Source organism: Xiphophorus hellerii, chromosome 19, assembly GCF_003331165.1.
Source record: "Xiphophorus hellerii strain 12219 chromosome 19, Xiphophorus_hellerii-4.1, whole genome shotgun sequence".
In the NCBI taxonomy this organism is placed as follows: domain Eukaryota; kingdom Metazoa; phylum Chordata; class Actinopteri; order Cyprinodontiformes; family Poeciliidae; genus Xiphophorus; species Xiphophorus hellerii.
The window spans coordinates 25,868,406-25,890,738 of record NC_045690.1 but is presented as its reverse complement, the minus strand read 5'-3'; the positions used below and the strand labels follow the sequence as shown (position 1 = coordinate 25,890,738).

Genomic DNA, 22,333 nt, shown 5'->3' with positions numbered 1-22,333 from the left:
AACATACTGGCATATCAAGGGCAAAATTCTGAGCTCTCAAAGACATTAAATGATGCTGATTGGCTAAATGGCTATCATTTTTACCGTAGCAACCACATGTGATTAGCTTAATTCCATAGCAGCCAGGATTCTGTCAGACTGTTGAATTAGACTTATTTTATTGAGTGAAAGTAGTTGGTGGAAATTCTATCTAAATAACACACATACACTTTTAATCATGTTTATAGATCAATTTTAGATCCCTGAGGTCGACGCCACAGCGCCTCCTATGGACCAACCTCTGCTGCAGTCGCCACCAGCCTACAATATATTTCTCTTAGCTTATTTCTGCTGCAGCTCAAATCAGATCTCCTCCTTTCCAGTCCTCCAGGGAACTCGTTGACCGGATCCAGACATTTTTTTTATAAATCATTGTTTATTCAATAAATCATGTTAACTTTTTTTTATTTTACCATTGCTGATTTCCTCACGACAAACCTCAACATGACATCTTGATACATCAGCTGTTTGGTTCTTGCTGCACTTAGTTCAGTTTATTTTGTTTATTCTTGTGTGTACAGTAATACACTTTAATCATTGAGGCATGAAAAATAATTAACACAGTGGAGTTTAAATTAAAATGTCGTCAGAAGACATTTTACAGTGGAAACTTGTGCCAGTTTGGATGATGTGTTGTTCCATAATCATGCATTGAGATCCTTAACATGACAAACAGGATCAGTGCCCCGGCAGAGTCTAGCACAAGCCAGAAACATTTGCTTTGCCTTGGAGGTGGACAGAGGAACTGGACACATGAGAGCTGAAATGAAGCTTCCTGAAGGCCTATGATTTACCGCTGATTGATTGGTTGCAGGCACAATTAATTGTTAAAGAAATCATCTGTTTCATTTTTGGTTTCAATCTGCAGTTGAGCCCTTATTATACTAAATATCTTGATTGTTGTTTCTCCTGCTGTATATTTAGCAATCATGAGGAAGCAGTAGACAAGTAGAAATCTTTAATGTGTGTGTGTATATTTAGAAATATAACTGCATTGATAGTTTGTAACAAGATGTAGAGGTTCAAAACTAGCACAGATCACATATCCCCCCCAAAATGGAGCTTGTCTCTTCCCCTCCAAACTTTAGGATGGACTTAGAAATTTTTCTAGGTTTCATGCCTCTTGTGAGGTACAAACCCACCAGTGGACAGGAGCATTCCACCATTCCCATCCCAGCCAAAAGTGCTGGGATGGGAACTTCAAGCCGACAGTCCTCCCTGTTGGGCTGGAGGTCTAGAGTTTGACATTTTCCAAGCGTAAAAACGTTTTTGCGAAATTGAGGAAGTTATTTCAAATTTTGCCATGTTCATCAGAATTGTTTCATGCAATACTTCAAAATGCGCATAAAAAAACATTGATGGAAACACGGCTAACAATGACCTGGCTGGAAACTCATGGTATGTTTTTAGTTGCTGACATTCTGACAGTATTCTAGGAAACCAATTTTAAAACTTTCATACACAGGAAAGGCATAAAGCAAAGTCAGGCACAAAATGCCTTTACCAGCCATGGTTTTAGTATTACAGAAAAAATATCGCAAACAATGCAGTGCAAAGAAAACTAGTGTTTGATGACTAAGAGGATTTTCTGGCCTATGATGACGATTGGCTTTAGGTTTTAGCGGTAATGGTTTTAGAACTGTTCTCTGAGATAAAGTTGGATTTGAAACGGCGTATGATGAGCTGTGCTGGGTTTCAAGTAACGGAGGGAACTGGGAGAGAGAGCACATTTCTACTTACTCACCACAAGATGAATATGTTTATGGTACCAAAACCATCTTCATTTTGTAATTGCGGCACTTATATGGGGTGTGTAAATGCAGCTGACATTGTGGCGAGATGGCCCGTTTTAACTAGAGATTCTGTCTTTCTGCTAGACAGTCTGGGAACAAACTGCAAGCTGGCACAAATTAAGATGGGCGACCTGCCCCTAAAGCATATTGTGCCCTCCAAAGTATCACCTTGAACTCATGTTATAATTAGTATTCAGTGTTTCAAGTTACAATTGTGCACTGCATTGTTGACAATTTCATGGTAAATTTGTGATCTTAGATTTTTTTTTTTAACATCTTTCCCTGCCAAGAAAGTCTACTTTATTTGGATTTTTATTTAAAGGATATATTTTTAAAGAATGTAAAAAAAATGATCTGACCTCCAGTAGTGTTTGCATCACGGTTAGCGTTTTATTTGTAAGGTGGAAGGCTAACGGCTAATCAGAGGTACACTATTTATTTTAGCTAACTTGAGCTATTTAAAACAACTCGAACTGAAAACTTTATATGAGTGGGATAAAATGCTGCATTAACTGATGTTAACATTCTATGACAGTGTTGTTTCATTGCACTTTGATCAAATGAACAGTGACTGTGTTCCCGTCTGCTTACCTGGTTGTATCTGCTAGCTTAACAATTCCCACATCAACAACAACTCTATAGTTCTGCCAGGAATGGAGTGATTTTGATTTTGTTTCAGTCAGTTGTGAAACAGCATTACAGATGTTATGTTGGTATGTTTCATGGTTGCTTGAAAATTATGCTATTTTTTTTAGCCGCCAACTTTTTACGGAGTGGCTGGAACAGAATAGAACAGAAATACTTTTATTGTCCCACAATGGGGAAATCTGGGTGTAATAGCAGCAAAGAGATGAGGCATGAAGGCATGTTAAGACAAGGTATTAAAAACAAACAAAATTAAGAATAATATGTAAGGGGAAAGTTGCAATAATGTACTGTAGAGTTATCAAAAGTAGCATAGTCTGATTCAAAGAAATGTGCAATTAAGACAATTCTTTTTAAATGTACAAAATGTGCATGAGTATTTTTTATTTTAAAAAAGAGCAGCACATGAAAATGTATAGCTTCTCACGAGCTTACAGTGATGCAACACCTATTGTGTTACAGGTAAAGGTATTTCCAGTTATATCTTCTTAGGACATCACCTCAAAAATCCAAACTAATGTTCTAACTCTGAAGTTGTCTAAGGACTGTCCACTTTTCCAAATGGAGGATAAAAACATAAAAGGAAAGGGGAAATAATAAAACATTGTAACTTTGCTTTACTTTGTTCAGCATTCTTTCTGCTGAAAGTCCTGCTGTCCTGCAGTGATTCTTAAAATAGCTAGCTTTAATTCTTTCTCCCTCACTGCAGAGTTCAAATGGGGGTTATTGTTACTGCAGTGCTGGCAGTGCTTATTGCATTTTCTGATCTGGGTAAAAAAAAAAAATTCTGACCAAACAATCAAAAAGCTGAAAATCATCTGATTCAATACCAATTCCTTGTATTTCTACTTCATATCTGTAAGTTGTTTTGCTGGGTAAACTACAGTTTCAGGTTTGTTTGTTTTTTTTTAGTCTCTGTTCACACTCAAGTCAAGGAAGACATATGTAAAGTTTTAAGCATCTACGCTTCAATTACTCCCCTATGTACTACTTCATTCACTTACAGTAATAGTCCCTGTGATGTATAACAACAGCTGTTGACTCAGATTTGGCACTTAAATATAATTAAGTTTTTCTGCAGATAATTTCAGGAGCATCTAAACCTCTCAATTGGAGAAGTTCCTCTTCTTCCCTTGTGTCGACAGGATTTTTAAACGTGTAGATAACTACAGGCATTTTGACATCTTTTTCTTATTTATATAGAGGTATGTCTAGCATTCCCTAACAGGGAATGCTACACATGAAAAATGTCCATAGATTTATATGTATGCACATTTCTATGTATGTAGATAGTTTTTGCTGTTTTCTTCTAAGCGTCCATGTTTAACTTGGACTCCATGTAACTCTACATTAGGTCTGCTACTGTAGCTGTGTGCTGAGCTCAGCTGTCTGTCAGTGTAAGACCATCTTTACCTTTGACACGTTAAAATCACAATTTTTCTTTTTCTTCCTCCACTCCCTGCATGCTTACACACAAGTTTGAATGTTCTGCCTTTTCTGTTCCTCGGCTGCGCTGCCTCAATAATTAATTGGTTATCATAAATCATTGAGGGAAAAACACTGAGGCTCAAAGAGCAGTAATCTGTTTCTAAAATGATCAGCAGAAGCATTCCTGTACTCCTTTTGTTCACAGATGAGTCCTTAAATCACAAAATCCGTCTCTAATGATGAGTCGTAGGATAACGGCTTGAGAAAAGGAACAGAACAGTGGAGACACTTGGAAAGAAAAGAAAATGTCTTTGCCTGTGTGTGGTTTCTAACTCAAGCCGTCCTTTCACTCCTAAAAGCTGCTAAAAGCGTGCTGCATATGGAAGAAGATTGGTGCATACATCTTTTAACAACCTCTTGAGCGCTGTAAGCCTAATGACAGTTATGTAACTGTTCCCCCTCAAGCCTCGCATGGCCGCTCATTGCATAATGTTAGTGTTATTTCTTTTATGCAGCAATGATTTTGTGTGGGGGCTGACTGTTGGTTCAGTGCCATAAGGTGCCTCCCATCTTGTTAGTACTTTTTAAGGTGTACAAAAAGAAATGCTGCTCTCTGGCTACTGCTGCTCAGTGCCTGCAATATACACTTGCTAGGTACTTTTGTTATAAGATAAAGCATGTTAGTCTTCTTTTTAATATGTTTTATATTGTACAGTGCCTTTTAGAAGTATTCTCTCCTCAAAGTATGTAACTTTTTAAAATAGAAAAATGTTAAAATAGTTCTTAAAACTGTCACCATGTTGTGATGGGATGAGACAGATAATCTGTGAAAAATGTAGCATCTCTGGCTTCTCTCAGTGATTCTACTGCCATCAGCAGAAATACACCGCTTGGTCAGAAACAACCAATCAGAGCTAGGGGGAGGGTCTTAGCACTGCTCACACCCTCCCCGTTGCTCTCTGCTACAGCTTCTTCCCAATAGCCGAGCCTGCCATGAATGCTAAGGCTAGAGTTAGCATGGCCCCTGATTATGGCAGATAAACAGTTTTCCTATAACGGTAAGTTGTTTCTCCTCTAGTAACACATTAAGCAGCGTGTACACAGGCATGATTGACAGCCCTAAAACCCTCCTCCGGGCACTGATTGGTTGTTTCTGACCGGGAGCGGTGTGTCTCTGCAGATGGCAGTAGGAGCATTGGATGGAGGTGGAGGAGCTTCTTTTTTTCCCCTTTTTTTCAGACTGTTTCATACTATCATAACATGATTACAGTTTAAACAATTATGTTTTAAACACCTTTTTTTAATAGAAGTTACATTCTGTAGCTTTAACATCTTCAGGCTTTTTTCCATGAAAATTACAGACTTAAATGTATTTTGGGGAAATTTGATATTATAGTCCAAAACATAGTTGCACATAATTATAAAGTATCAGGAAAATCATATTTGGTTTAAAAAATATTTTGGGCTAAAGGTGGTGCGGGGAAAAGGCTCTGCAGATACGACTTCAGCTGAACAGTTGCAGAACAACTGAATCCTGAGGAATCGGTCCCAATCGCAGAATTTCCTGTTGATCTCTAGACGCAGCCTCTTTAATAGACCTGTAGCCAGCACATATACTGTACCATACCTAGCATTCCTCAACATATAGATCTAATGGTCAACGGTTTTTTTCTGCATGTTCATTTTCCATATCTGGTCTTCTGTTCTGGGATCCATAGCTTTCCTTATTTGAGCAGTGTAAGACTTCTGCTTTATCAGACACTACAGTAAAGATATAAAAACTCTACATGAATTAGAGTCTTTGTGCTCAGCCCATTTTACTCTGACACAATTCAGTAAAATCTGGTGTCACCAGCTGCTTTTAGACATTAAGTGGTAAGTAGACTCCATATGTGGTTAATTTAGTGTCGGTGTTCTGTGAATGCATCAGAGAACAGCAGTGAACAAACAGCATCATGAAGACTGAGCACAATAAGCAATTAATTAGTTATTCAATTAATTGCATGATAAATTAGAATGAGCTTAATACTTTAGTGAATGATTTGAAAATAATTGAAATACAGGTTAGATTTTATGATTTCAAAAATATGTTAAAATGTATATAAAACATTTATCAGATTCAATTTTTTTATTTGTATTTTTTTTTGTCATCCTCTCTCCAGCTTTCTGTGACGCTCTGCCACATAAAGTTCTGTGGTTGTAATGTCATAAAATGTAAAGATGTCCATGGGTGTGGACGATGACTGGACCGTACTTTGCACACACTAGTAAAAACTTTAATTGATTTATTTTTTGCCTGTTTTTCCAGCTCTTCTTGTTGCTGCTCGTTTGCACGACTTTTGTCGCACCACCAAAGAAATCGTGAACGTGGTGAAGGTCTGTGAGAGCACGCTGAGGAAAAGGTGAGTTGAGAAGATTTTGATTTGGCCCCTCCTCTTTCTAGAAATCCTCACAGCTTTTCTGATCCCTCCAGGTTTCTCAGCCACCTGTATTGAACTGCATCAGTATCGACCAGAGAGTGTGTGTTTTTTTTTTAAGACTTTATATTCCCTCTAACAGGCTGACGGAGTTTGAGGACACGCCAACGAGTCAGCTGACCATAGAGGAGTTTATGAGGGTAGATCTGGACGGGGAGTGTGACCCACCGTGTTTTACAGCCGGGCTGAGGAAGAAAAAGGACCAGCAGGTATCTGTTAGGGTTCCTGGCCTCCACAAAACGTTTTTCTACATATGATAAGTGTGGAAAAAGGAAATGGTGTGGAGAAACGGCTAAATTGCCAGAGTATTTTCCTATACTCTGTTTTGGTCCTGGCGTCCAAACTTTTTTCCTAACGTTCCTCCTTCTGTCCTTCTATGTATCTTCCCTTTCTTTCATGTCCTTCCTTTTCTCCGTCTGTTCTTTCCTTCTTTCTGTGTCCTTCCTGCAATTCTTCGTTATCACATTCCTTTATTCTTTGTCCTTTCTTCCACTTTTGTTTTTAGGTTTTTTAGGTCTACCTTCCTTTTCTTTCTTGTCAACCACTTCTTCCTCTCATCTTGTCTTGTTCTACCTGCCTTTGTTTGTGATCCTTATTTTCTTTCTTCCTTGTGTTCTGATTCTCCTCTCTTCCTTTTCTTGTTCTTCTTGCCATGTTTCCTGCTTCTTTCCTTCGTTCCATCATTTCATCTCCTTCCGTTTGCTTCCTTTATTCTGTCCATGTGTCCCATCTCCTTTCTTCCAGTGTTTTCCAGTGTTTTTGCAATTAATAATTAAAAGCCTGACCTCTGAAAAATGAATAACTTTAGTAACTTCATAGTCAGTTTGTTCCGTTTGTACATTAAAATAAACATGAGGGTCAGACAATTCAGAACAGTTCTTCCATAAAGTTGTGAAGTTACCCTGACTGATTTCAGCTCAAACTTTCAGAAAAACCCCCAACAGATTTCAAATGAAAAATAAAATATTTGTTACTTTCAGCAAACATAATTGCTGCTCATGTCACAGAAATCGTCAACAAAAACTCCACATCTTTCATGCTGTTTCACTCTGTCTCTTTAAGAAGTCTCTCCACCTCCAGTTTTTGTTTGGTAATAAAATTTGTCTGATCCAACAAAAGAAAACAAACAAAATAAAGGTGGCAAATTATTTTTCAGATTTGTTTTTGACTCGGGTTTTTAACTGTTATGTGAAATGATGTTTTTCTGGTTCCATAGTTAATGTTCTATCTCAATACATCAGAAATAAGACTGTTCATTTTTTTAAGTGAACAAAAACTTCAACGTGAAATAAAATACAAAACATGGAGAAATGCACTGAGCATTTTTCCTGAGCTGTGTCTTGTGTTTGCACTGACATCAGACTCCTGTTATCCTCTCACTCTGCATTACTGGTCAGATTTAGAAAAGGCTTTCATTGTATAATTTGGTATTTTGTTTCCCCCCTCTAGCTGAAACTGGAGCTCCAGAAAAAGATAGGTGACTTTGAAGGTATGAAAATAATATTGCTGTTCCAAATTTAATTCTGATTCTCAAGGTCAAATCAAATTCTGTTTGCTGGCTTTGCTGGTGATCTGTAACTTTGACTTCTACTAGCACTCTTAGTTTATTTTCATATCCTACAGTGCATTTCAAACATATTCATATCGCTTTCATTACATTTGAGGCCAAACTTTGGACAGCCCTGCATTAGAGGATGAAACAAGAAGACATGTCACAATAAACCTGTTTTCATATGTAGAAATTAAACACCATCTATCATGTCTTTCCTCTTCATAATTGTCCACTACTTTATCTTGGCTTAACACAAATCCCATTAAGTACTCTGAAGTTTGCGGTTGCAAAATCAACCAAACTTCCAAAGAATCCAGTGTGTTTATCTGGCCTGTAGATCTGAAATGTTTTACCGCTTCACTTCTCCCTGAATCAGATGAAATCCAGGAGTTCAAGGATGAAATAGATGCAGAGCTGGAGAGCTGCAGACCCAAGCTGAGAGGAGTTTACGCTGCCTACACCAAGAAAGGTGGGTGAAATCACACCAGCATTCAGATATGAAAGTTCATTTGTGCAAAGAAGCCCAACTAATTTTTAAAAGTTAGTATTTTGTACTTATTGCTTGTGCTCAAGCAGTTGTTAAAATGGTCAATGGTTATCTTCTTTTTTTAAATACTTAACTCATCCAGATACATATTTAATAACCGATGGCAGTTTTCTGACCAATCACCAATCTTTAAAAAGCCTGACCTGATGATTCCACTTTTGGCCAGTACCAATTTCTCTTTCTTTCTTTTTTCTTTTTATAACTGACACTGTCAAGTGTAATATGGTCAAAATACACCCTCGATGTTCCAATATTGTTTTATTAAAAAACATTAAACAATACCTGTGAAACAATACAACCTTGGCAACAGTGGATGACGATTAGCAGAAGTGACCTGGTGGGCAGGTCTGTCAGTCACGCCGCTCTCATGGCAGATCAGAACAGCACAGTGGCTGATTTACTTTGTCATACTAGCCTTTTAGTTTTTTATTGTCAACACAGTTTCTGCACAATTATGTGTTCAAATGTCTCAAGACAAAATCTGGCATTCTTTTTTCAACTAAACCCACTGTGGGGATTGTTCTGCTGCATTAGATTTAAATTAAGTGGTGTCACAGATTAATGCTTAATTGATTTCGTCATGTCTTCACATCATGTTTTCTCCTCTCAGATGTCTTTAGTGATGACGATAGCTCCTCGTCATCTAAGGAGGAACCGAACGAAGGCGACGAGCTTCACGCCGTGGCGAAGCACTTCGGTAGAGACCTGGAAGAGCTCACCCTAGAGGCTCTCATCAAACTAGAGGGGGGAGAGTTAGAGGAGGAGAACCAGGAGGAGAATGTCCCCAAGCGAAAAGGTCCCTCACTGGCTTCCATACTGGGGAGAATGTCCTCCTCATCCTCTCTGGGCCTCTCAGAAACCTTCAGCCACTCTGTCGGGGACGACGTGGAGAACGGTAAGTTTGTCAATAGAAACTCAGCCGGTAACTTTTATGTAGTTTTTTTCATTTCTTGGGATTTTTTTTCATTTCATTTCCTTCTATTCTTATGATGTTGCACAGTTATGTACCAACAGAATTACCCCAGTTATGTTAATTATGCCTTAAACCCTAATTACTAGTGATGCACTTATCTGAAGATTGTGGCCAGTTTCTCTTGCGTTGGGACCTGCCCATTCCATTAGCAGCCCACGGTGATTGGCTCTTTAATCTTAATGCGTCGACTGTCTCCCATCCACACATGAACGACTCGCTCCAAACATTTCTGGTTATACAGTATCTCAGCGATTATACACAATAAAAACATAAAAATACTGATAAACAAGCATCAGAATGAGGCGAGATCGCCTTTGCTGTCGATCTTGTAAATTGGATGATTACTGCTTAGCCAATTTCAGCAAGTCAACGCGTTATTTAACCCTAACTGGAGTTACTGTAAGGAGTAACTCTTCATTTAACAGCCGTGAAGAAAGACACAGTCTATGGTTATGTAAAAGTTGTTACTGTGTTTAGGAAAAGTTACATTAGGAACGCATCAAGGAGACAAAACATGTAAGGAGTTTGCAAAACTGTCCAATGCAATATTAAAAACGGTAAGGAAAGTGGGCAGCCATCATCTTCGAGGGAAAAATGTGTTCCTGAATTGTCTTGATTGGCGATCCCTTCAAGTTGCAAAAGATAATTTTTTATAAAAATCTTTTGTCACATATTTGCTCTGACACTTTATGAGACAGATAATCTGTAGAAAAAAAAAAAAAGAGGTTCTCCTCCTCCTGTCAGTGCCACTATTGCTGTCTGATAAAACACACTGCTCTGTCATAAGCAACCAATCAGAGCCAGGAGGAGTATCTTGGCGCTGTCAATTACCTTGTGCACATGCTGCAGCTGTGCTAATGGTGGAGAAACAACTTACAGTTACAGGAAAGTCGTTTATCCACAGTCATCAGTGACCATGCTAAGTATCCTTAGCATCCGTGACAGGCCATGTTGAGGGGAACTAGCTGTAGCCTAGCAGAGAGCAAGGCAGAGGGTGTGAGCAACCTATACATCAGTTGTGACTCCATTGCTGCTTCTGATTAAATATTACTCCGAATTATAGAGGTGCAGAAAAAAGTTTATTCTATAATGAATCTCATTTGCTAGTCCTGGGAATTTGGAGTCAATTCAAAACTCTCAAGAATGTATTTTGCAATGTGTTTAAGTTGTTTGTCTTTGCTGCTCCTATTTCTGAGTAAACTTCTTGCCGCGTTATTCGTCCGCTCGGCCACCGTATGGAATTTGAATAATTCTTTGAGACTTTTTTGTATTTAACAAAAGTTCAGGCAGCTAAGCTAACTGGTGATGATCGGTTACCATTGTTGTAAGGGCAAAATCGGGCAAAAAATCGTGTAGTGTGAACTGGGCTCAAGTTAAAGAATTTGATGTGCAAACCTATTTTTGTTGAAATATAAACTTTTGGAATTTGAAACAGCATGGATCCTTATAGAATTGTTTTAAATAAATGTTCTACTTGTTTAGACTGACTTTTCCTCTTGTCAGTCACATAATTAAACAGAATCTACAAACTGTTTGAATAGAAAAATTGGTTTCTTAATCGAATCATGAGTCATGACCCTAAAAATCAGAATCGAATCGAGTTTTTTGTAGAGACATTGACATCTCTACAAAATTAAATACAATTCTGAAGTGAATCCTCCTACCGTCTAGTGCAGCTGTGGGAAATGCATCAAAAACAGCTTTTGGTTCAGCAATGAACACTTTTGTGATACTTAGATCCACATATTTAAACTAGTGAGCCATAGTTTCCTAAGATGTTTTCCATGCATTAGACAACCCTTCCTCTCCCATCAGAACACATTCACCTCCCACCCCGTCCTCCCACTGAGAGCCATAAAAACACGTTTCCTGAGAACTAATGCAGCAGCATGGTACCATTACATCACACCCATCAGCTCCTCTGCACACTCAGATAAGGAAGGTTAGGTACACAGAGCCTCCTACTCTTGTAATGAGGTAATTATGGGTTACGTATGACAGGTCCCTGCAGTGGCTTTATTTGTGCCACTGTTTGTGGGCCACAGTGACAAAGGCTGCAATTAGTTGCACTCTGTTATTTCCTGCCAGCAGAAAAGTTGAGTTGGCTTTGTGTTTAGGTGTCAGTTAGGCAAACGTATGTACGTAGCAATCTGACCCGTGCTTCTCTTTTTATGCATTTATCACAACAGTTTTCTTCCAGTGGGGAGAGGCTGTGGTTATTTCATCCTTATGAAAACTAAATACAAGGTGTGAAGAAAAGGAGAGGCACCTAATTTAACAGGAGCCTCTCCTTTTCTTCTGTCTGACATGAAAAGTAAGGAAACAAGCTAACAATGAAAAATTGCCAACAGGATTGCTACACATTAAACCATGAAACCTCACAACATTCTGTCTTAAAGGGGCAATATTATGTAAAGTCTACTTTTTTGAGCTTCACGTCATGTTATAATGTTATTCCCTTATTAAAGATAAACTAATTTTTGCCTTGCTTTGTTCATGCACATTAGAGAAATCCTTTAATCTCCATGGCAACCATTCAGCTGTTCAAAACACCTGGTTGAACCTCGCCCCGCTTTCAAGGTGTAGCTCCTTCTCAGAGCTGCAGTTTCCAAGCTTCTGCCTCACAGAGCAGCCGTCCTCCATTACTTCCCCACTAGGCTCCTCCAGACTAGCCAGTAGCAATTAGCAAACTCCTGGCAGAACTGCTTCTCTGTTACTTCTCAGTGCAGTCCTGGTAAAAATGTTGATAAGGGGTTAATAGAGGAACCATGTTGTACTGAAGGCAGAGTTTCAGAAAGAACAGGAGTTTTTTTGTGTGTTTTTTTTAAACTTTATTTTTATTTATTTTTAACAACACATGTTCATAGTTACATTCTTCTGTAGAACAAGAGTTTTTAAAGAGACAGAGGCCCAATTTCAAGACATTAAATTACAAAGTTAATTCTCTTTTAATTTATATGTGATATATAGCATTTTTATTACAACTAAAGGTAACATAATTACTTGACATAGTGTCTGGAAAATACTGCCCCTTTAAGAAAACAAATGTATTTTTTTGATGTATTTTATAAAGCAATTCTATTTACTATGTTTCATTATTAATAGTTATCAACTTGTTATCTAAGCTGAAATGACAGATTTTCAACTTGATAGCTCTGGGCATGCTGAGAGCTGACCACACTCTTATGTGTGGACGTTACTACTGACTGAAGTAGACTCAGCGTTTGGCCATTTCTGTTTTTATTTAAGCATTTAAAATAAGAAGAGAGTTCCTGTTTAAAGGACACTGTTGTCAATACAATCTCAGTACATTTCTGTGGTTCATGTGAAATGGGAGAGAGCTAGACTCTGAAGAGAACAGAGTACAAGGCTGACTTTCTAGCTTGAACCTCTCAGTTATGGAATATGCTACACTGGGAAATGCCTTCATCCTTGTATAGGCCCCAAAGCGAGGGTGAAGGTCTGTACTTACTAGAATACACATGAATATAAGCCAAAGACAGTTAAAAACATAATCTTATCATTTAGTCTATTTCAAAATAACGATAAACATTTTTCTGCATCCTTTCTCTCAGGATATATGTATATGTACCTAAAATGTACTGGAATAGTCAAACAAAAAAAGTGTGAGCATGGATATATTTTTTTAGATTAAAATGCAATACATGAAAACTTTTTTGTTATGACTGTATATCCAGAAGAGAAAAAACATAAAAATGGTCCTTTAGGAAAAATGAGGGGATTAAAAAGCATTTAGCTATACATAAATCTTAGTAATGATGGGAACAGATATGATGAAAGTGGTTTGAATAAAAGTCTTTAAAAAACATCCTTATTGCTGGTCAAACCAAGCAGTAACTTGATGAGAAATGTCCCCAGATAGCCTCTTTGACCTAATATTGCTATGGAAATATGTGTCATGGGTGTCATTCTGAGTGAAAAGAGCCACAACTACATTGAGTAATTGCTCTTATACTCCACAAGTCCTTCAGTTAATTGTAAACGTCTCCCTTTTTATTGGTTTTGGTACAGAGTGACGTTAGCCTTAGTCATCCTTCTTGATTCATGGCCCATAGCACTCATTGCATGTAGCCACAAATGACAAAATTTCCTTTAAAATGACAAATGGCTGTGACAGAAGGGTTAAAGGCTGCTTGTGGAATTAGAGGTTGACCTCAATGGTGTAATTAGAGGAGAGTCATTCTTTTCTCAGAAGCCCTCTGTATGTTCAGCCTCCCTCTGCCATTATAAAACATAAACTAGAATAATAGTAGTGCTTTCAGGGCTTATTAATAGTAGAGTTCTGCCCAAATGATTGTTCTTAATGTTCTTTTGTCTGGCTTCCTACTGTGTGTGTGTTAGTAAATTATGTGAACGGGGTTTACTATTTTAAAAGACAGACCAACAGACGACGGAGCTGAGATGTTGAGCTGTCTTTACTTTTAGAACCGGCTCAGTGAGCAATGCCTGATGAAATAGCCAAGTCTGGTGTGTTCATAATGGGGGTTAACAGTTTCAATGTGTTCAGCCTTCCCATTACCTACAGAAAAATCTGCTTTATCTCAGCCTGAATTAACTGAACATTTCCACAAACTACACAGCTTTTACATAGCTTCTTACATCTCCATTATTTCTAACTTCCCTTTTAAACATCTCAAGTGTTAGCCACTGCTAACTAAAAGGTTAGTTGCAGTAACTCTGTAGCACTCATCATAAATATTACTTACGGTCAGCAGTACACAAACAGTTTTTAGCAGAAGCTAAGGCTAAAGTGCTAACTTCAATTTGATTTAAACCTGTAAGACTGTAGTCATTGAGCACCAATTTGATTTTGACATTAATTTACATGTTCTATGATGCCGTTAGATGGTGTATTTATGTTTATACTTTGTTCCCTACCATCTGTTTTATTTTGTTCTTTCTTTTTTTTGGTTGAACTATAAAAAGAGAAGGAAAAAAACAGGGTGAACGCTGCATAAAGTCTTCACTCACTTTAAAATAAGAGCATGAATATAAAAGTGTAGCTATTTAGAGTTGATCATCAAAACCTCATCCCAGACTTCAAACGTTATTCACCGATAAGTGCGCTAAATGTTTTCAAAGTTGGCAAAAGCACTGAACAAAAAATCAGATATGCTATTAGTGGATTAGCATAAGTGTGGAACTCTGACAGCAGAAAACGGCTAGATTGGAGGTCTCTATCGTTCACTGTGTCCTGTGGCATTTAGCAGGGAATACAACATTTATATTATAAAAGAAATTTCCAAACGGCTTTGTTTTTAATCAAGGAGAAAACTGTTTACATTAAGTCGCCAGCAAATGTTTCATCTGTTAGGTAATTATTTTCACATCTGCGTTTCCAGAGAAAGAAATGAGGCTAATGGTTCCTCTGACTGTGACTTATAAAAAATTGATAGTGTCTTTCTTACACACTCTTGACTGTATTTGTGCCAGGACAGCTGCGCGGCCTGACTTTGGATCTGGTACAGTTGAAGTTGACAGCCATATGGCTGAATGGGCACAGCCTCTCAGGGGAAAGGTTGACATGATTGGGTGGCAGACAAACGGGCTTTGACAGTTTGAGGAGACAGGTGTCACTGATACAGAACCAGTCTGATGTTTCCTTCAGATTCGTGGTATTCTCGTAGGACAGCTTGTTATGCGGCGAACTCCAGCAGCATCACGCTGTGCGTCTGCAGGGCCTGCAGCAGTCAGGGCAGTAGCGGCCCATCACAGCACTTTGCTTTGATTGGAGATGATGCGCATCTTCTGGCCTAGGGAGATGAAGGGAAGCCGTCCCGTTTGGTACAGCCGGCCTGACAGGAAATGACAGCTACCATTTAGCAGACGTTGCCAACGCAGGAGAAACTACTCCCCTTTTTGCTGTTGTCACAACGGATTTGACTGTCACTCCCTGTAACAAGGCGGCCTTTTGCGGATGGATTTACAGTGGAGATGAAAGTTGAGGCAGAGTAAGGTGGAAACAGCACCATCAAGACACAACATCAAGAACAATGTCACAGGTGCAACTTAAATATTCCCAGCTGTGAAGGACCAAACCACCTCCAAATCACAGGGAATCTCAATTGACCAATTTCCACATATTTGAATAAAATACCTTTCATAAAATACAAGCATTTATATTTACTTTTTATACATATTTTATGTTTTATCCTTACACCATAAGCACCATTATGAAACACCACAAAAACTCACAAACAATTCTCCCCCCATACTTTTCCATGGCCTCCCCCGGATCCTATAAATGGTGTCAGGATCCCCGGGCAAGTATTTGTTCACCCTGGAGACACAGGAAAGACAGGAGAGTCACTCCATATTAGCACCTTCACACTTAACATATTATGCACTAACATTTGCTCAAGTTTTACAAACCAGTAGCTCCTTGTTCTGAGTAACAATTAGCCTCCTTTCACAGGGAACCACCTCACTTCTCAAAGAGGAGCAGCTGTGCAGAGTCCAGAACAAAGGCTGAGTTTCTTTGTCTTGACTTTACACAACTCCTCATGCTTCTTCTTAGGCATGTCGCAGTGAATTAATTAATCACATGATAAATGTAATCCTTGTGTGTATCAGTCTGAAGCGATACAGTTGATGCCAACTCGGGGTTCGAGTTGGCATCACCCCGCCGAGGTGAAAACGACCCAGTTGATGCCGATGCTGGGGAGGGAAGCGGGGCGTAGCTGAGCTCAGGGTCCAAGCGGACCCCACCTAAGCGAAAACAACACACTTGATGCTGACGCTCGGGATGGTAGCTGTGGGGGTCCACCGTCCTGGCTGTAACACAGAGGAAGCCAACTTGATTCTTGTTGTTATGAACTAACACCACCACCATAACGCATAACAGCAAGCAGGGTCTGACACACCCCCAGGGTTGCACACAAGGGTTAACTGCCACAGACTGATCAGGCAGAGCAGCACAGGAGGATCTGAGGGTGAAATTAAAGTCTTGGTATTTCACATTCTAGTTTCTTTTACATCAGATGAAAATTTGATGTATTGTTATGCAGATTTGATCAGTCCGTTTAAGAGAATCAAATAAAAACAGAGTTTGATTCGTCAATGTGGCTTATCATCTGACTAGTTGATGAAAATTAATTTTATGGCTGCTGTCTAGCATTTTAAATGTTTGATTCTCATACACAATGATGGACACATCACACACTGAATATGTGCAACAGATTTTTAAGCCTAGCCTTCCTCTCATCTGTCAGTCATTCCACTCGTCTCATGGTGGTTTCGTTTTGTAAACTCACTCTGTGTAGACGATTTCTTCTTTCTGCTGATTGAAAATGACTTCATCTGTTTGAAAGATGCTACATTTTGACATGTATTTCGACAAAATATTTAAAGTATGCAAAATACGTTCTGTATAAACAGTTATCTAGTTTATGCATGGATACACAGATGTGGCAGCAAGAAAGCGGTAGCAACAATGATGGCTGCTTTCCTTGTTTCATTGTGATGGTGGAAGTGTCAGCATAGTTTGCCTTCTCATGCTCATTGGACGTTCTTAAAGCTGCAGTAGGTAACTTTTAGAAAAAAAATGTTTTTTGCATATTTGCTAAAACTGTCACTACATCCTGACCTTATAATGAGACGGATAATCTGTGAAAAAATGAAGCTCTTCTGCCTTCTCCCTGCTGTCCTACTGCCATCTGCAGAAAAACAACGCTCTGTCAGAAACAGCCAATCAGAGCCAGGAGGCGGATCTTAGCACTGCCAATTCTCACACCCTCCCTCCTGCCCCTTGCTCTCCTCTACAGCTCCTCCCCCATAGCGGAGCCTGCAGTGAATGCTATAGTTAGCTCGCAGCAGTTTTTCAGTAAGTTTAGGTTATTTCCTCCATTAGCACAGCAAGTAGGCAATCTTGAGTTTGTTTGCACATACGCAAGCCTGATTGACAGTGCTAAAAAAACTGTCAATCACAAGAAAATGATTAAAAATAATTTCTTGATCCAAGAAAATAAAAATTAGAATAATTTTAGAGTATAATAACTATAAAAGTCTTATTTGAAGTCATGTTTAATTTGGAGAAAATCTATAAAGGAGATAGTTGGGTTTTTTTAAATTTTTTTTACAATCCAGAGCAGAGTCACTGTTAGAAACGTATATTTTGGTTATTTTTCTCTATGGGTAAACCTTGGAATGGGAATGCTGCAGTAACAATGTGCTCTACAGAATATCGTCTCAACTCGTCCATTCTGGTTATTGTTTCCATGACAGATGGCACTGCTGACAGCGGAGAGCTGGACCTGAGTGGCATAGATGACAGTGAGATCAATTTGGTATGTAGAACCTCTTCATGGATCCTCACTCAGTAGCCAAACATCTATACACATCCCTACATATAGAAGAAATCACTTTACAATTAATTACAAAAAATTCAAAATAAATCAAATGTTTAAAGTGCATCAATGCTAGACAGGGTGACTGTTGCAGGGTTAATTTTTGAGTTCTGTGGAACATTGTTAGAGACCTTTTATTTCACGCAGTTCAGCCAAATGAAAAGTGGGAACACTCTAAATTTTTCATGATGGCCAGATTGAATTTCTGACGTCTTTACACGAATGTTGAGTTGGAACAATACAAAACTTCAGATTTACATTCTCTTAATATTAGATTTCAGCATTGAACCAAAAACAAATCCAGACATTTGCTTTTATTATCAAACATGTGTGCCTTTGTGGGGAGTAGGAAGATGAATAGGACTGACATGGATCAGCTAGAGAAGCTCTGCTTTCTACTGCTCAGGATGTGTGACATTGTTTTGACCCGGTCACTTCTGCTCAGTGTTCCTCTGGACAGGCGTTTATATGGTGCTGTGCAGCGTGATCAACTTATTGAGATCTAGAAATACATTAAAACACGCAAATGCACAATTCAGTTTTTTTTTTTCAAATGAAAAATAAAAATGTTGTCTAAAAAGCAATAACAGCATTCCTTTAGTGAATGTTTGATTATTTATAGCACAGGATGAATCTGTAGCTAAGATAATATTTCCAACATCAACATGTGGAAAAGCTCAGCCATTTCGATTAAAAAAAAAAGTTAATTACTAGGAAGATTTTTTTTGGAAAATATAAACGGATGAAGCTAAACATGCCATTTTCGGAGTTTGATGTAGAACATACTTAGACAAAAGTTTTTGGTTTTTTTGTGTTTTTCCTAAATGCAAAATGTGTATATTTTTTTGTACAGTTTTGGCTTAAAACAACATTCTGTGATCTTTATGGAATCCCATCTGATCTTTGTTTTTGTTAATAAAACTGAGAACTGAGCACTGTAGAATCTTCAAGGTCTTCTGCCATCAGTAGGTCTGTTGCAACATGCCTGAATCAACACACACACACACACTCACACACACACACCTTTGTATCACATTCCAACAGCTTGACATGTGCAGACATTGACCAGTCCATGGTATTATCATCCAGCCAATTAGATTGCGGTGTTTCCCTAAGTCCAGCCTATTGTCCCAAGAAGATAAATATGTAATGTAATCCGATTACTTTGCATTAAGGGCCCAGCACTTTACAACTTTACATGTGGTCAAAACTAAATTAGACTTTGACTTGGGAAAACTGACACTAATTTTCCTCAGACTGTGAACAAAAGAACTGGGTGACAGGAAAAGCCAACAAGTGAATGAAAGGGTTGCCAAAATGAATCCTCCCTTTTCTAAACAGAATGTGGCTGCAGTGTTTTTGGTTTGCACAGTTTAGTCCTGGAAAACCAAAAACTGTCCATTTTTTTGACAGATGAATCTTAAATGGCTGTGGATGTGTGACGATTCGGGCTTGTTTTGCAGCCACAAAACCTGAGCGCCCTGCAGTGATTGAGTCACTCTTGAGCTACTCTTTATACAAACATATTTTGGAACCAAATGTGAAAAACATGTCCTGTACTTTATTGCTGTAAAATCGCTCACTTTTTTTTTTTCTTGAATTTAACTGCTCTATTTTCTTTTGTATATCTGCAGTATCTGCTGAGTGACAAAGAAGTCCAAATCAAAACTGCCCTCTGGATGGCAGAAAATGCAGACTACCTAAAAGCTCAAAAAGGTACTGGAGGCTGCATGACCGGTTAGCCTAGGTTGTGCTTCACCGCAGAATTTTCTTTTTATTTAAATACAATGACTGATTTCATACCTTGATGTACCTTTCACTTTTTACGTCAGCTCTATAGACACGTTATTGAGCGTTATTATTGTTTACATTTGGAAATTTTGCACAAGCGCCCAACTCTGGAGGGCAGACAGTCTATTCTTTTACTACCCTTCCATAGCTGAGATGTTGCGGTAGAACAATTTAATTGTTAAAATGATGCCTGGACGTGTAGGTGTTATTAATTTGTTGCTGTGCGCCACCTGAAATGGAAAGTACCGCAGAAAAACTGGTGAACAAAAAAATAACTCGATATCACTCATATTTTTTTTTCACCCTCTATTGGCTTTACACTACTCACAGACCTGTTGTTATTGCAACTGACAGCAGCTGTTTAAAAAAAAATTTACTGAACCAAAAAGCACAGAATTCTGCAGTATATCTACATGTTAAGGTTTTCAAAGTCAAGCTAGCATAACTAACCTACTTCTCTCTCCCTTGCTATTTTCTTTTTTAATAAAAAATGTTTTACTCACCTGGAAAATGTGATACCATTGGAGCTCTTTGTCTAGCTGTGATTGTGTTGGCAATTAATAGCAAAACTTTTTTTTGTATATTGCATACATTTGTGATTTAGCGACATTTAGTGCGTTTGCAAGGTGTCTATAGGCGCACAGATTGTGGTTATTGGTTTTTATGCTCAACATTGTTCTTGTTTGCAGAAAAGGAAGCAAAGATCCAAAAAGAGAAGGAGCTTGGGATCTATAAAGAAAAAAAGGTAAAGCTAATCAGCCTGGAAATGTTGATTGTTGGAATTTCAACAGAAACACAAATAGCTGATCAATGAAAAAAATGTGAAGTAAAAAAATCTGACAGTTTGAAAGTAAAAGTCAGACAAAAGGGCAAAAGTGGGCTTTTATTAAAAGCTTAACTGGTCCTGTACCTTAAATATGTTTTTAATATTCAAAGTAATTGTGATTTCCAAATCTGCACTCAAAACACATTCTGAAAAGAACATGCCATTTACCTCACAAAAGTAGAATAAAAAAAAAAAATTATGACTTGGATCAGGAGTTGACCAGTTGGTTTTCATTTCTACTGGAGCCTGGCCAGTAGGAAGCCAAAAAATCAAAACTTTTCCTGATTGAAGAATGCAAAACTGTGCAGCCAATTATTTCTTGTTAATGTCATAATAAAAGTCTGTTTTACAGCAACCCATCTTTCACATCATAGCAAGAAAGTAAGAATATTAATATTTTCTTTTCTTATATCTGCTAAGATAGTATTTCTTAAAAACATTGCATAGTCTAAGTGTGGTGTTCTTAGGTCAACCCTTTAAAACAAAACAGAAAATATTTGAATGAAGCTTTAAAATATATAAATGATTTGAGAATGAGAAGGTCATTCACCCCCAGAGAATTGGGGATTAAATAAATAATTTTTTAAAATGCACCTCAAGTTTTCTGTTTTTGGTTTGTGAACCATTTTGATAATTATGTATCACATTAAGTCCCAGTAAAATACATTGTTTGTGGCTATGTGCCAAACTGTAGAAATGTTTATTTTGTTTGCTTTTAGATTAACAACTTTGTCTTTTGGTATTTAAACTCATGTTTGATTGGGAGTGTTGTCATTGACAGACGTTTCAAATAATGTCACATTTTCTACACTTCAGCTTGTCAAGCGTCCTTTTTGTTTTGAACAGCCCAGACGGCCCTCAAAAAAGCACTCTGCCATCAGAGCCAGCACTGCTGATGAGGCCATTGAGAAGATGTTGGAGCAGAAGAAGATATCCACCAAGATCAACTACGACGTGTTAAAGGACCTCGTCGTGAAGCCTGGGAGCAGCCCGGCTGGTGTGGGGGAGTCACCGAAGATGGAGCCGCCGGCACCTAGGACGCCCGCCTGCACCCGCAGACCTGTGCCCACTAGAACCCCGCTGAGCCTCAGCAAGCCGCTCAACACTCTGGGAAAACGGTAGGTCGCCCTGTCAGCTTAATAAACATGTTGGACCATTTACTAGAGGATGTTTGTGACGGAGGAGCCGTCACGAGCTGGGACTTAATTAGAGAGTCCGTGTCAGCATGCGAGCACGCCCGCACACACATACACACAAACATGTACACAATCGCTAACTTACTTTTTGTTGCAGCTTAAACTGATGCAGTTCATCATGGGTGCACACGCGGTGTTCCTGCTTCAGTTAAACATTCATCCTAACCCGTTTTCAGTTTCAAACATTTTCCTGGTTCTATTTTCAAGTAGGGTTGTGTCCGGATTGTGGCGTGCCGGGAGGGAGTCACATGATGTAGTGATGTCATCAGAGCGCACTGAGTGTTGTCTATTAAATTTAGTATTGTATTTTTGTTTACAAGGTTTTTTGGGGGGTTTTTTTCTTATTATTATTGTTATTATTTATTATTATTATTTTATATACTTTAAGAGTTTATTTGAGTTAGAAGTAATTGCTTAGTTTTTGATTGTTTGAACTTTCTGTGGGTGGAGCCTGTGGCTTTGAAAGCAGGGCTCTGCTCCACAGGGAGGCAGTCTCTGACTAGACACCTGAGAAGTCACATTGAAGGTGATGGACTCTGACAACAAAGGTACTGCTGTTTGTCTGATTTTAACCTGCCTTGGATGTCCTTTGTAAATACTTTTCACCTGCCACTTTGTTCACCTGAAGAAAAGCTTAATAAATTTCACTAAAGTGATCTCCGGCCTTGGCCAGTCATTTATGTTTGACCAAGTCATAATA

The 22,333-nt window shown here is 38.5% G+C and overlaps 2 protein-coding genes across 2 annotated transcripts in view; both read left to right on the top strand.

Moving 5' to 3' along the window:
• The window catches only part of LOC116708618 (MAP/microtubule affinity-regulating kinase 3-like), a gene marked incomplete at its 5' end in the record, with an annotated part of 485,947 nt that overhangs the window by 169,642 nt on the left and 293,972 nt on the right, over positions 1 to 22,333 (top strand). The window lies entirely within an intron of this gene.
• brf1a (BRF1 general transcription factor IIIB subunit a) overlaps positions 1 to 22,333 on the top strand; it is a 78,712-nt gene that overhangs the window by 43,950 nt on the left and 12,429 nt on the right. The window contains exons 8-16 of the mRNA XM_032546500.1: positions 6,214 to 6,307; positions 6,465 to 6,591; positions 7,832 to 7,871; positions 8,311 to 8,403; positions 9,092 to 9,376; positions 17,699 to 17,760; positions 19,455 to 19,536; positions 20,301 to 20,356; positions 21,284 to 21,555. Coding sequence (XP_032402391.1) covers positions 6,214 to 6,307; positions 6,465 to 6,591; positions 7,832 to 7,871; positions 8,311 to 8,403; positions 9,092 to 9,376; positions 17,699 to 17,760; positions 19,455 to 19,536; positions 20,301 to 20,356; positions 21,284 to 21,555 — 1,111 coding nt within the window. The remainder of the gene's footprint in view (positions 1 to 6,213; positions 6,308 to 6,464; positions 6,592 to 7,831; positions 7,872 to 8,310; positions 8,404 to 9,091; positions 9,377 to 17,698; positions 17,761 to 19,454; positions 19,537 to 20,300; positions 20,357 to 21,283; positions 21,556 to 22,333) is intronic.